Source organism: Cheilinus undulatus, linkage group 1 (assembly GCF_018320785.1).
Source record: "Cheilinus undulatus linkage group 1, ASM1832078v1, whole genome shotgun sequence".
NCBI lineage: Eukaryota > Metazoa > Chordata > Actinopteri > Labriformes > Labridae > Cheilinus > Cheilinus undulatus.
The window spans coordinates 44,684,214-44,698,370 of NC_054865.1; the positions used below are offsets into that span (position 1 = coordinate 44,684,214).

Here is a 14,157-nt window from a genome sequence, read left to right on the forward strand (position 1 = left end):
GCAAAAGAAATGAAAAACTTGGCCAAAAAATGACAAACATGGGTGAAAAATGGCAAAAAAAAAAAGGAAAAGCTTTAAAACTGTGGCAAAAATTGGGCAAAAAGCAGCAAAAAGGGTAAAAACAAACAAGAAAAACTGGTCAAAAGTGGCAAAAAGGGCAAAAAAACAGCAAAAATGGCGTGAAGTGGCAAAAATGGGTTGAAAAAGTGGTGACATTGGTCGACAAGTAGCACGAATAGAAATTTTAACGTTAGAACCCAGTGATAGTAGGGGTGTGAGAAAAAAATTCGATACAGCATAGTATCACGATATTTGTCTGGTGATATATCGTATCGTCTCATCTACCAAGTATCACTTTTTTTCAAATTAATTGCTAATATAAACTCGAGTCTATGATAATGGAAAAATAAAATAAATTGTTTTTCCAGTGAGGTCTGCAGAAGTGATGGTCATAGAGCAGGAGAAAGTTAGTACAAACATGGCAGCACCAGGGAAGGACATTAGGAATGCAAGCAGGGCATGAATGAGATGGACATGACACATTAGATTTGCAAGAAGTGCTACATGAAAATAACATAGTGCATAAATAAGAAAAACATAAGAGCAAGACTAATGCTAAATCAGCTAAACACTTGAAAAAATTGTATAAATCGCGATATATCGCAATAAATGATATTGCAATACTCACTGTATTGCAAAATGTTTAAAATCAAAATAATATCAAATTGTGACCCAAGTATCTTGATAATATTGTATCTTGGGGCTACTAGTAATTCCCACCCCTTGACAGACTTTACATCTCTAAAATTTGGTAAATGTTGGTCAGAATGTTAGCAACAATGCTGCTGATCCAGCACACATGCATTAATAATAATAATAATAATAATAATAATAATAATAATATCTTGAATTTATATAGCGCCTTTCAGGAAACCCAACAACGCTTTACAGGAACACACAGACATGGACAAACTATGTGAGGGGTAGGATAAGTGTAAGAGGCATTGACAATGTCAATAAATCACAACTGGGGAGGGCCCCTTCTCTGGGTTTTTCAGGGGCCCAGCCAATTCTGTGGGCAGGCCTGACAATATGGAGGTGAAAATGAGGGTTTATATAGTGCTTAAAACAGAGGCAGGTGAAGCAAAGGTGGGTGGAGTTTAGCAGTGTGTGTCTACTTGACATCTTTAGTTACTGTTTTGCGTGAACCCCCCGGTGATGGAATTTACATACTGCACATTAACAAAAGGGGGGCCAAGGGGATCTTGTTTGTGTAAAATGGAAACATTTTTCAAAGCTAGTCATGCCAGTTGCTGCAAAATTTGCTGTCATTTCCATGACTGTACTAAGCTCAGTTCAAAGTCTGCTGACTCAAGATAAATGTTGACTTTACACATAAGGAAAACGTTTATATCCTGTCATTTTTCTCTTGGCTGATATGGCAATTCAGTGTATTTAGTAAAACATCGACCTTTTCAATTGATACAGTAGTGATACTCACTTGCTTGAGTTTTGCAGACAACTCGACTGTGGCTTGACTTGCAGTTCACCAGATTCCAGATTCCTTTTTCATCTCCGACTATCATGACTGCACAGCCCAGATCTGACTTCTTCCCACTGACCAAGTCTTCAGACTTCCAGTTTGCATAGGTCAGGGTAGAGCCATCCTTCCAGGATACAGGCTTACCTTGAGGAGGAAGGAGAGCAGTTAAGGACAACGGGAAGGCTGAAGCTGTGGCTGCTTGTGTGCAATGCATCCTGGTAATTGTAGGCAGTGCAGGAAGAAAATCTCTGCTATCTTGGTCAGTAGGGCAAGCCATGGTCTGTACAGTTTCTAAATCAGATTTAAGACTTGAATATCTTTTGAGACCCAAAAAATGAAAATTTATTTAAAAATGTTACTTCGTAGCATTGGTGCTTAATAGATTTCATGTGGGACACAGAAAAGGTCAAACTATATCTTTCTAGCCTGCATGGGTGAAAAAAAGATGCTGCCTAAATAAATTAAAGGATATGATTAGCTCAAAAACTGAAGATCAGATGTGTTAAGTTGCCAAAATCCTACATTTTTCTTTAAAAGATTAGATTTACCTTGAGAATTAAAGTCCATGTTGAGCCACACTCTGCTGGTGATGAGAGGATCATCGGACACGTATTTTGAAACAAACTCGTTCTCCTCGTTTGTTTTTATGGTCAGCAGCTGAGCGTCTGTTGGCAGAACAAAACGGGACAACTGTTGAACTGTAGCAGCATCAGATGAATACTAATCATAACCCTTCATACTGGCAACAGCAGCTCACCCATGCCCTGACAGATGTCCCTGGCCTGCTGCATGGTGTAGACGCTGTAGTTGTAGAAGCTCATGTTGAAGGCGTAGCAGTGATCATTGTGCTGCACCCACATGGACACACCGTTGCTCTGAGGGCAGTGATTGGCCTCTGGGGCAGCCTGCAGACGAGCCTCTGATTCATGATAAAGACAAGAAGAAAACAAAACAAAGGCATTAAAAAACATAAAATATTAGTTGAAGTGGCAGTAGCATGTACTGGGACCTTCCACCTCTTCCTTTGCTATCCCGTATCACTGTGCTAAGCCCCGCCCTCCAAATGATGCCAAAACAAGAAAACCTATTGCTGTCATGCACTAGAGATATGCATGTTTAGCTGACTGAGCACTGAAAGGTAGGTAGCCACCCTCACCATTCAACCCCAGAGTTACTTCTCAGTAAAATGAATTGTTCATGCTTCTTATGTTTGCCCTTGATGCTGGTCAAATGAAAGCTCAGAATGCAACGCAGCCACCTGCTGGCTTTAGTTGGGGACCGGCTGAAGCTCTAGTCCCTTCTACAGATTGCATCTTTATGAGCGGTAGAGTTTGGCAGCATCTTGATCTAGAAATTTACCAGCTGATGATTTTGAATGAAACAGAGCAAAAGTTTGTTGTATTCTGAGTGTTTTCTTACCTATAGACCAGTTAATTAGACTTAATTTATATTTCTGTTAAACTGAGCATGAAAACACCTAGAGGGAACATCACTAATACGAACAGTTTTGTTTAGGAAGTTAAGTTGCAAGTCAGAATAAGAGGACAGAGACTGACAACCCATTAATCTAAAAGTGCATCTAAAAAAATTAAATATTGTGAAAAAGTTCAAATTTTCCCTGTGATTTAATTAAAAAAGTGAAACTTCCATACATTCTAGATTCATCATTACAAAGTGAAATATTTCAAGACTTTTCTTGTTTTAATGTTGATGTCTATAGCTTACAGCCAATGTTATAATAGGGTAGGATTTTTCATTAGTTTTTATTTTTAGGTTGTTTTGACTTTTGTGCTCAATTTCAGTTTAGTTTCAGTAAGTTTTTACCGCTGGTTTGTTAGTCAAGTTTAGTTTTTATTTTGCAAAAATGCTCTGTCTTAGTTTAGTTTTAATTAGTTTTAGTTTTTCCAAATAGATGTCAGGGCTGAGTGAACATCATACATTTTAAAAATCATATTCAAACAGGTTACTCTCCACTTATCACTTTGTTTATTTAAAGGTGATGTGTGAATACAACTCCAGACATAAAACTACCCCAGTGTGAAGTCTTAACCAATCAATTCAGGCCATTTTACACTTCCTAGACTTGGGTGTAGGTGCCAGTCAGTTTGGTTGTGTCATAGACTAAAACTAAGGAATTTTGTCTCTATTTTTATTTTATTTTATTTAGTTTTATAAGCACATTATACAGTTTTAGTTACTTTTCGTTTTTTTGGTAAAGCTTAGTTTATTATTTCGTTTCAGTTAACTAAAATGATTTTTGAATTTAGTTTTAATTATTTAGTTTGTTTTAGTTAACTATAACACCATTGCTTACAGCTCACACAAATAAAAATTTCACCATCTCATAAAAATGTTGACCTTACGGAAATTCATAAATTATATAATCGATGAAAATTATGCTACATGGTATGGAACCAATCAGCCCCTGGCACTGCTGGGGTGTTATGAGGTTGCTCAGATAGTGGCATTCAGCTGGTCTGTAGTTGTTGAGTCTGATGTCTCTCATCTTCCTCATTTTTACATTGACTTTTTTACTGAAAACAGTTGTAAATTCAAAACTAGAATGGCCGTCTGAGGCGGCAGACCCACGTCTAAGCAGCACCACCAAGGAACTCATGCTCCTATTGATTACTACGGTGTTCAAATTTCGAAGTGCGAGAAAAATTGAATGGGTGCGTGGATCATCACCAAAATCTAACTGATTCTTCCCTGTCACTATCCCAATATTCCCTGAAAGTTTGGTGAAGATCCAACTTTCCGTTCTCAAGTTATCTTGTACACATACACACAAACAAAGAAACGAACAAAGTGACGGAAGCCTTTACATAACCCCCTGCTGATTTCATCGGTGTGGGTAATAAGAAGTAAACACTGGAGCTGGGCAGAGCACTTATCTGACTTGTCATGTTGTGTTACTGTTTCAGTTAAGAACTGGTGGCAGAATTTTACATAGTGCCTTTAAGTTTTCTTACATATAGCAAAGGATTCAAAGGTGCTATTTTTTCTTTGAGTCATTTCTGTGGACTCAGGCATTCAGAACCAGGCAATTTCTTCCCTTATGCCACGAAGAAGGGTAATGTGTTTAATTTAAAAGAGACATATAAGGGGAGCAGGTGGCCTTGTGGTTAAAGGCACTCCCCATGTACGCGGGTGGTCCAGCCTGAGGCCCTTTACTGCATGTCTCTCCCCCACTGTTGACCCTGTTTCCGACTCTATCCACTGTCCTCCTCTAACTAATAAAGGCACAAAAATAAATCTTAAAAAAACAAAAAACAAACAAACAAAAAAAACATATAAAACTCTGGTGCCTTACTTTGGGAAGGGGTTGTGATGGTGGTGGTGTAGCAGATGGCTCCGTCCACCAGTGTATTGCAGCTGTCCCTCACCCAGGCTCCAGCAGGTGTCACAAAGACACAGCTGGCCTCTGGTTTGCTGGAGCTTAAGCCCGCCAGTGGGTCAAAGATGGTGGCTTTGTAGTCAAACTTGGTTCCATCAGACCACTCGTAGGCTGTACCCCCAACCTGTACAGAGAAAGAGAGACCATCATATTTAATCTATTTAGTTGAAGGTTACATTATGTGGACTCAGTTTCTTGTGTGTTCAGTGATAAACAATATCTAGATTTTTTCAAAATTCAAAACCCTTACATCCTGGTTCGACAGTCCAATCCAGAGTGGAAAGCCATCTATCTTGGAAATTTGCCCTATGTGTGTGTTGTGCTGGACATCGTGAACACTTGCTAGGTGGCCTCCTCGCTGTCCACACTCTTCCAGAGCCTGGTACCAGGTCAGCTTCCTCTTTATAACTTCATATGTTAAGTTGCCAAAATGTTGGAAATCCCTGGTTGACTGATTGTACTGCTGTTTTGGTTCTTTGGAGGGAAGGATCAAAAGTGTAAACACTTTAAATTGTCAGTAAAGATAACAGTAGAGAAGATACACAAGTAAAAGTCAAATAGAATACACCAACCTTTGTCCAGCTTGCATGTCACAATTGATTGTTGTTTGAACTCTGGGAACAATCTGGCATCCTTGACAACAATCCAGTTGCCGTCAATTGTAAGACCGGCCATGAATGGTCCCGTCACATCTGGTCTGCCCCTTTTCCAGTTTGAGTATTGGACAAACGTGCTGTCATACCACTTCATCTGGTTATCTACAGCAGAGCACAACTATGATAAACAGCCATGGCATTTAGGAACATTATCAGTGTTGATTTTGTGAACTAAATTAAGATGGATCATGCCTTAAAAGTACTTATACACAGTAAAAGTGAACATATCTTCTACAACCACAGGAAAATTAGTAAAATACGAACAGTTCTTATCTTTGAAGACCCCCAGCCACACGAACTGGACCAGGTTTTGAAATGGTTTGAGCTGCTGCTGAATAAACTCATTCTCCTCTGCATTTCGGATGGTTAGAATGTCTGCATCTGCATCTAAATATAAAGCATTATCATCATTAGCAAGTCTATATCAGCCTTGTAACAACTTGTTCTCAATGTTGAGAGATCCTTACGGAGTTTCTTGCAGGTTTCATGAACCTTCTTCTGGTTAAAACTCTCCCATCTGGAGGCGACCAGCTGGAAGGAGTAGCAGTTGTTCTTGAAGGGGATCCAGTTTGGACCATTAATCTTATGAGGGCACTTCATTGCTACATCCTCTGGTGTGGTGATGGTCTCCTCTGTAACAGACATGTTCATATCTTTATAAATACAAAGAATGTAAATGTCAACATACCATAACACAAAGACTGAGAGAAGATGTTCAAAGGATGTTGAACAGAAAAACCACAAACAAAGAAAACAGGATGTGCAATAAAACTGCTTTTGTTAAATGATGAGTGAATAAATCAGGTCTAAAGGCCTTAGAACATCAAAGTTGAATAATCTGAAAGGTTTCTCTAAAGGGTCCAATTTGACATTCAGAAAAGAAGAAAAAATTTGATAATAACTAAATCATTCTCTAAAATTTCCATCTACATAGAAACTTACAACCTTTCTAACATCTTTCTGGGTTTCTTTAAAGAAGTCCAGGTTCCCTTCTTTTTGTAGGTTCTGTTAATTTGGATTTATCTGGAGCTGAGGTGGTTCAGGCAGCACCTCCCGTTGGAGATCTTCCGGGCACATCCAGCTGGTAGGAGACTGAGGAAGACCCAGAATGCACTGGAGGTATTATATATTCTGTCTGGTCTGGGATTGCCTCGGGATCCCCCAAAAGGATTTGGAAAATGTCGCTGGGGACAGGGATGTCTGGTTTGAATTGCTCAGTCTGCTGCCACCGCGACCCAGTCACAGATAAGCAGAAGAAGGTGGATGTCTTTGTGCTACTGCTCTTAACTCTGGCTTTTATCTTATTTACATATTGGCTTTATTCAATACAATTTCAGATGTTGTTGACTTCTGATATGTGCAATACTATTTTATGGCTGTTTTATGAGTTTGCAGATTTGGCACTTGGTGTATTTGTTTAGGATGTTTTGTACGTGATCCACCAGACACAATTTGTTATGTTGTACATTGTGAAATATTAATAATTGCATGGAACTGAATATAATATACTCCATGTGGTGGCAGTTTTGCAGGATTTAGACCAACAGTATTTATGATCTTTTGTCCAAAGGCAGATGTTAAAAAAAAAAATTAAACAAATTAACAACTGCAGGACATCTCACAGGAAGGTCCACAAGACAGCACAGAAAAGTCTATTAACAGTTTCAGAAACATGATGAACATATTTGCAGAAGTCATTAGCAGGAAGTAAAAAAGTCATTTCTGTTCATCTGATTCTGTTTCTCCTCTCACCATGTGGTTTGTGGCAGATAGCGCCCCCTAGCTCCTCCTCACACTGTGTGGCCTTCCAGAAGCCGTCTGTGTCCAGGTAGACACAGGAGCCGCTGGTGACATCAGAGGACCATCGACTGAACACCGTGTGACTGTGGTCGGTCCAGCGATAGTGGATCCCATCCTGAGCATAAAATAAAAGTCATGTACTCTTTTTTTAAAAGGATGTCATTTAGTGGTGGATAATTAAATAAAATGAAATATTTCTTTGGAATACGTACGTCGTCACTAAAGAGACCAATCCACATTGGCGTGTTGGCCCGGCTCACATGCACAGTGAGAATGGATTGCAGGAAGGTATCAGCCACACTTGCCAAATCCATTTTGTTACTTCTGCATTGCTCTAAGGCTTCTAACCAGGTGAGGTTTTTAGCAAGTAGCAGGAAGGTGTGGTTATTCACACTGAACGGCTCCTTGGGAATGCTGGGCGCCTCAACTTTATCTGAAATGATATTTTTTAATGAACATAAAGTCATATGACTCGTGGAATGGGCTTTTGAGAATTTATCTAAGAATATAATGTATTTTAGTAAGATAAGAGAGAAAGAGATGTTCAATAGCATGCAACAACAGTGGATCTAGATTTGAATTCTGTGACCCATTAACCCTGAAACACCAACCGAAATCTTTATGATTTAAACCCATCATTACAACACAAGGTCAGCCAGTAATCTTAATCCGGCCTTTTTAGGACAACTATTTCATCACTTTAGATATGATTTCAAGGACATCATTGTTGAAACAACTTACCAATTATTAATAGAAACCCAACAAATTTAAAATCATTCAAATAACAAACTAAATATTTGGCTGCTGGACCAGTTAAGCATAGAATCTTAATTATCCTGTAATAAATGTCTGTATCAATATTACATTTGTGTTTTCTTGTACCTGCATATTTTTATTGATATTTTTAACACTCTCTTCTGAAAGATTGCATTGTATTAATTTGTACCATTTTGATTGTTGTTTGTTGATTTTGAATGTTTGATGCTCATCACTGCTTTTTGGCAAATTCTAGCCTGGCCTTCATATTCTTCCTGCTAATAAGTGCACAGTAGATGGTGATACTTTCACTCCTGCCCTCTGGAGGTTGTTGCTGATGTCACTAACAGTTGTTTTAGGGCCTTTCTTTACAGTTCTCCCAATGTTTCTGTCATCAACTGTGGCTGTTTTCCTTGGTCTAACCATTCACAACTGTTACTGAGTACAACAGTGGTTTCTCTCTTGTTCAGTACACTCCTAATGGTTGTACTGGCTATGGCCAATGTTTTTGCAGTGGCTCTGATTGATTTTACATCTTCTCTCAGCTTCACAATTGCTAATTTTCACCCATAGACAGCTCTCTGGTTTTTATATTGTTTACACCTCTAACTATAAATACAGTCTGTGCAGGTGAAACCCAAATCTGAAACTGAGCGTAGACGTTCAGCACTATTTATTGTGTGAATGATCAATGTCATTGGACATTGGACACACCTGGGCAACATAACACATGTGTCAGTCACATGTTCCAATACTTCTGCACACATGAAAAATGGGTGGGTTCAAACAAATAATGATATCTTCAAAGTGTTTTTTCAGATTAAAATGCAAACACCTGGAAATAAAAGCTGATATGTTGATCTATTGTTCATATTCCTCTTTTGATTTCAAACCCAAATGTTTTTAGTCTGCAGCAAAAATAAAGGAACTGGGCCAACCGTTCCAATACTTTTGGAGGGGTCTGTATACTGGTGTGGTGGGCTATGGGAGCGGCACTGACACTACACTATGGTCTTCTCTAAAGTCAAACTGAAATGTGCACCGCTGGTTGTAATGTGGTCCTTGGAAACTTGAGTTTAAAAATACTCCAATTCTTCTTTGGATCAGAGATGAGGGATGATTAAGTTTAAGTTATTAAAAACCACAGGTGCTGCATGCTCCAGCAGCAACATCAAGTGTAATTAAACCATCAACACTTTTAAAAAACATTTAAATCTATCTTATCCCTTTTTATCTGAAATATAGATGAAGCTTTGGCACCTGTTGGTTATTTTAGACTCTAAAGTAGTCTGGAACTTTCTATAAACTTCATGTAAAGTGAACTCATTGTAGGACAGAGCTCACCAAGCTGGGCAACACAAAAACTGTATATTAAGATCATCTCACATGGGATTACCCTACATTCTTAGATACTATATGATAATAGTTGTAGATTATTGTTTCACATATTTATTCTTAGCGATGGAGGGAAATTGGTGCATAGGAGCTTTTATGCAGAGGGAGAGGGAGAGTCTGCTGACCTGTTAAGTTTCAAAAACATTGCTTCAACTTTAAATCACTTCAAGCACCCCTGTAATCAATGTCTTTTTTTCACTCTTAGTATTTTGATGAAGGAATAAGTGAAGCTCCTGCATAGGAGCACGCTCTGCTCCATGTGCTTGCAAATGCACAAAGACAAACGCTTATAAAATGTGGTTTTTGAACACCTGGTGGTACAACCATGTACCAACCTTGGTAGGGGTTTGGCTGTATTAAAAAATGAATACTGCCCAATCTTACTCCAGTTACATCTAACAGAAATATCTGGGTATCAGAGTAGAGTTGTAAGTATTGAGTTACCTGCATAATGCTGACAAACACCCACATGTTGATACTGGGAACAGGAAGAATAGTCCCAGGTACCCAACATGGCAGAGTCTGGGCTGTTGATCATAAACACACACAGATCCATACTCGCTGGATCCCACGTCTATAACAAGAAAGTAAAAAAAACAAGAATTAACACGTGGTTGCAAGTTTAGGTATGATTTTATCTGTCAAAGTGAAAAAAAAAGGTTTAGCCAATGCTAGCAGCAATGAAAAAATTGTATCTTTATTGAGACAGGATACTGATAATGCTCTTAGTTTGAGGTTTAGGCTCCTTCCACTTACACTGACTTGAACAGCCCTGTACATGCCCAGTAGCAGGGGGTTGAAATTAAGGTAGTTAACTGGGGATTGGTCCATCCATTCAGGGTCATCACGTTTGATTTTCAGACCAATCCATATCCTCTCCATGTTCCTCATTCCAGGCAAAAGACTGGTGATAAAGTCTGTGACACATATACCAACAGTTATTCATGGCCAAAATAACACTGAAATCTGAAATATCACTTGTTACCTCTAATCTGAGGTGTTAAAAACTTTGTATATACAACAACAAAAGTGAATCAACATAATCCAGGTCCTAATGAGCTTGCTTAAAGGAGAAAAAAGAACTCCCACCTTGCTCCACCTGATCTGATATAGTGACCAGCGTTCCTCTCACTGACTGACAGTCCTCATTGCCATACATGAATGAAACAGGCTTCTGGCTCCTCATCAGAGTGTAGCACTGAAAAAAATATATATATAAATAAATGTTGCAAATCTATGTTTCATGTGACACAGTTTAAAAGTATTTGCTCAACTATTGGTATTTTGGTTTCTGCTGTAGTGAAGTTATGGATGTAAAGAGATCAATGTATGTGTTAAATCAAACAGCCAATAGATGTTCTGTGGGCTGATGAGAAGATACACATTTTTACATTTTCATCCATGCAGTCAATGTTTTTTATTTGCAGACAACAAACATGACCAAAATGACTATTGAAAATGCAAAGTTTAAAAAATGACTTTACAATAAAGCCATGGTGCCTCAGTTGTGCATGATTAGCTAAAAGACTAACATTTACCTTTTTTGTAATCCACTTCAACTTTTTTTGTCCCCTAATGGAAGTTCGCTTTGCTGCCAGGCAAACCCATAAACAAAGAGCAAATAGCCACAGAGACTCAGCCACAATGAACACTTAAGTACATAAATACAGGATATTAGAGGACGAGTGAAAGTAAAACTGTCCTGAAAGACACCACACTTATTTAATGTCAATGATTTTACCATCAACTTTAACGGTGCTTTCTTACCTTTTTCATTTACCATTGAAAAGCTACCAAAAGGGGTGATAATAGCAAAGATAAGGACAGATTCCACCATGGATCTGTAAAAAGTGCCTTTAATTTCCAGCATGACCCAAACTTGCTGAGCTTCCAGAGGAAGTGCAGTCACTGCTGAGATTTTTTTTGTAAACTACATCTGTAATTTCATGAAATGACAGCTTGTTATTAATAAAAATACTGAGGTACTTAAAATATATAAAACTCACTCCACAATCTCCCTTCTAGCTGCTATTAAAATCAGTGCATTCAAAAATCTACATACACGTCTTCTGTCAGGAGTTTTCACACCACTCAAAAAAATCATCCACCACTGGTTTGGGTGCTGTGTTGTGTTTTTATTGTTATACTGTACTAAAAGAGTAAAAATTATCATCCTCCTGAATTTCTCGATTTGGGTAAACTGAATCCTTTTAAATCTGATAGACAGCTTTGCTTGATCAACTGGTTAAACCATTAAACAGTGTTACCTTTGATAGTCTGCATCAGAAATACAAGTCCTTTCAAAAGGAGTTACTAATATTTCTAGAAGTGAAGGCCCATAATGCCAGTTTAATACTGTATTTAGGCTTTAACAAAGCTGGTCTCTAGCCAGGGCCATAGCTCTGGTTAATGTGCCTTCTCTGCCCCCTTGGACAATTGGAAGTATTCTGATCTAAAAATGGAGATAAATTAGTATGCTGTGTCAGGGTTGTGTAAGGTTAAATTGGCATATTATTACTCAACCAGAGCAAAGGGTGAACACATTCAGAACAGGCATGTGGATGTCCAGCTGCATAGTATGTGTGCTCTGGCTCTTCAAAGTTGACTGAAAACAGCATGCTATTGTGAAATAAAGTCTATGTAAAGCAAACGAAGATTCATTACTATAACTTTGTAGGTGCAATATTTGAAGTTTTAGTGTGAAGTAACTGTGTTGATGAAGTTTATTCAGTGGATTGCAGTCATGTTTTACAGAGAGCTAGTGTCATACATTATACAGCATCATTTCAAATAGCCATTACTTTCATCTTTGAATAAACTGATGAACTGTTTAAAACAGCATTTTAAACAGGCTGAATGCAACAGGTTCTTAGGGGTCAGGAAGTGAAGAACAGCCATTAGAGATGAATAGGAATGAAGGAAAGTTAGAACTCAAAAGCTCTAAATGAACCTGTGTGCTGCACATTATCAGAAAAAATATATACATTGAGTATAATCATTACATTTTACAAGAAAGTTTTTTTTTCTTTAAAGATCAAAAATCACAATTCACTCAGTCCTGCAGACCTCCTAGCCTTGTCTAGTGAGGTGAAAGGAGACAAGAGTCCAGAGGAGTTTGAACCACTGAACTAAGAGGCTAGCTGAGACCCTTTACCGTGTATAAAGTCCACATTGTTATCAACACGCTTTTAATTGAAACAATGATATACTATTAATAGAATAAACCTTGTGGGGTGAGTTACCAAGTGATGATGTGGATCATGATCTCTTAAAAGAGATGGATTTCCAGCACAAGTGAGGCTGGTCAGACATCTGAGGAAGTATGTTTTGTTTTTTTTGCCTGCATATTTCATTACTTTTGGGACACAAAAGTAGCTTAAGAATATAGAATGTTTTAATTTTTGCACTTTAAACCCTTGCTAAAGTAGTAAACAGCTCAAAAAATCATCTTTTTGCAGCCTTTCTCCATGCAGAAATCACTACTTGCCCCCCAAGGGGAAGTTCTCTGCTGCTGTGTGATGCCATCTGACAAGAACCTATTTGGTTCTGGACAGTGCTTTACTGTGTAAACAAATTAGCCCTATTTTGTTTTTGTTTTTTTTTTCTCAGTGCTATCTTACCTTTTGTCAGATTTGGATTTAATCAACTGGATATTAGATGCTAGAAAAACTCCAACATTTGGGTTTCAAGTGTTACATAAAAAAACACAAGTTTCTCTTTTTTGAGGTGTCAGCAGTGTCTAAATGCAGCTGAGGTTCAGACCTTGTTTCTGAAGGACAGAGAATCGTTTCCACATGGCAGTCCGTCAGGCTTTGGCTCCAGGGGATTTACCTCCACTGATGTGGTGTTGTGTCTCTCACACACAAAAGACAATCTCTGGCGACAACTGCGCTCATGCTCTGGAAGCAAACATATAACAGGAAATGTGTGAGAAAGTAGGAGAGACGCCTTTCAAATTGTGTAATGTGCAACAGAACATTTTTTTAATCCTTAAAAGGATTAAAACATTCTGCTTCTCTGGTTTACATGGCTTAGGCTTCTCTGAACAGTTTTTTTAAACATTCAAATATTTACTGTTCTTAACAAATTCATGACTGAATAGAACAATCTTTTGACCCTGTAAAATAAATAAAGCCACAAATGTCCTTATAATTTAAAAAAATGTAGATATTTCACATACTTAATACATGTTTTGAAAATACAACTTGTGCATTATTCATGTACCGTCCCAATTTCTTTCAAATACGTCCTACCTTTTCAATACTAGGGAGAAAAGTAAACATAAAATATTCAGAAACAGAAACAACACTTTCTCTCCAGTGAAACAACCTCCCAAAATTTCCAATATTGGCAGAACATTTTGTTTTCACCCAGCACTCAGCCTCTCACAGTTTCTAGCTGATGAAGAAAATATGTTTCAGGCCTTCATTTTTTAGTCCATTTTTCCTCTTGGATCAACTGAAAGCAATTTTTCAAGTTCAAAGTTGGCCGAATCAAGTCTCAACTCAGTATAAAGTTTTATAGTGGCAAAGAAACAATAACGATTACAATGACTCTTCATTTTAAGCTTACACTATATTTCTTAAGCTGTTTGATAACCTTTCAGAATT

At 38.0% G+C, this 14,157-nt stretch overlaps 1 protein-coding gene across 2 annotated transcripts in view; it reads right to left on the reverse strand.

Annotated features, from left to right (window-relative positions):
* The window catches only part of ly75 (lymphocyte antigen 75), a 43,734-nt gene that overhangs the window by 2,211 nt on the left and 27,366 nt on the right, over positions 1-14,157 (reverse strand). For both annotated transcript variants that reach the window (XM_041794364.1, XM_041794372.1), the window contains 14 exons: positions 13,310-13,446; positions 10,637-10,745; positions 10,304-10,464; positions 9,992-10,121; positions 7,609-7,829; positions 7,349-7,511; positions 6,064-6,228; positions 5,861-5,983; positions 5,513-5,698; positions 5,191-5,414; positions 4,857-5,064; positions 2,301-2,462; positions 2,092-2,208; positions 1,502-1,687 (listed from right to left, as the gene is read on the reverse strand). In XM_041794364.1, the coding sequence (XP_041650298.1) occupies positions 1,502-1,687; positions 2,092-2,208; positions 2,301-2,462; positions 4,857-5,064; positions 5,191-5,414; positions 5,513-5,698; positions 5,861-5,983; positions 6,064-6,228; positions 7,349-7,511; positions 7,609-7,829; positions 9,992-10,121; positions 10,304-10,464; positions 10,637-10,745; positions 13,310-13,446 (2,292 nt within the window). The remainder of the gene's footprint in view (positions 1-1,501; positions 1,688-2,091; positions 2,209-2,300; positions 2,463-4,856; positions 5,065-5,190; positions 5,415-5,512; positions 5,699-5,860; positions 5,984-6,063; positions 6,229-7,348; positions 7,512-7,608; positions 7,830-9,991; positions 10,122-10,303; positions 10,465-10,636; positions 10,746-13,309; positions 13,447-14,157) is intronic.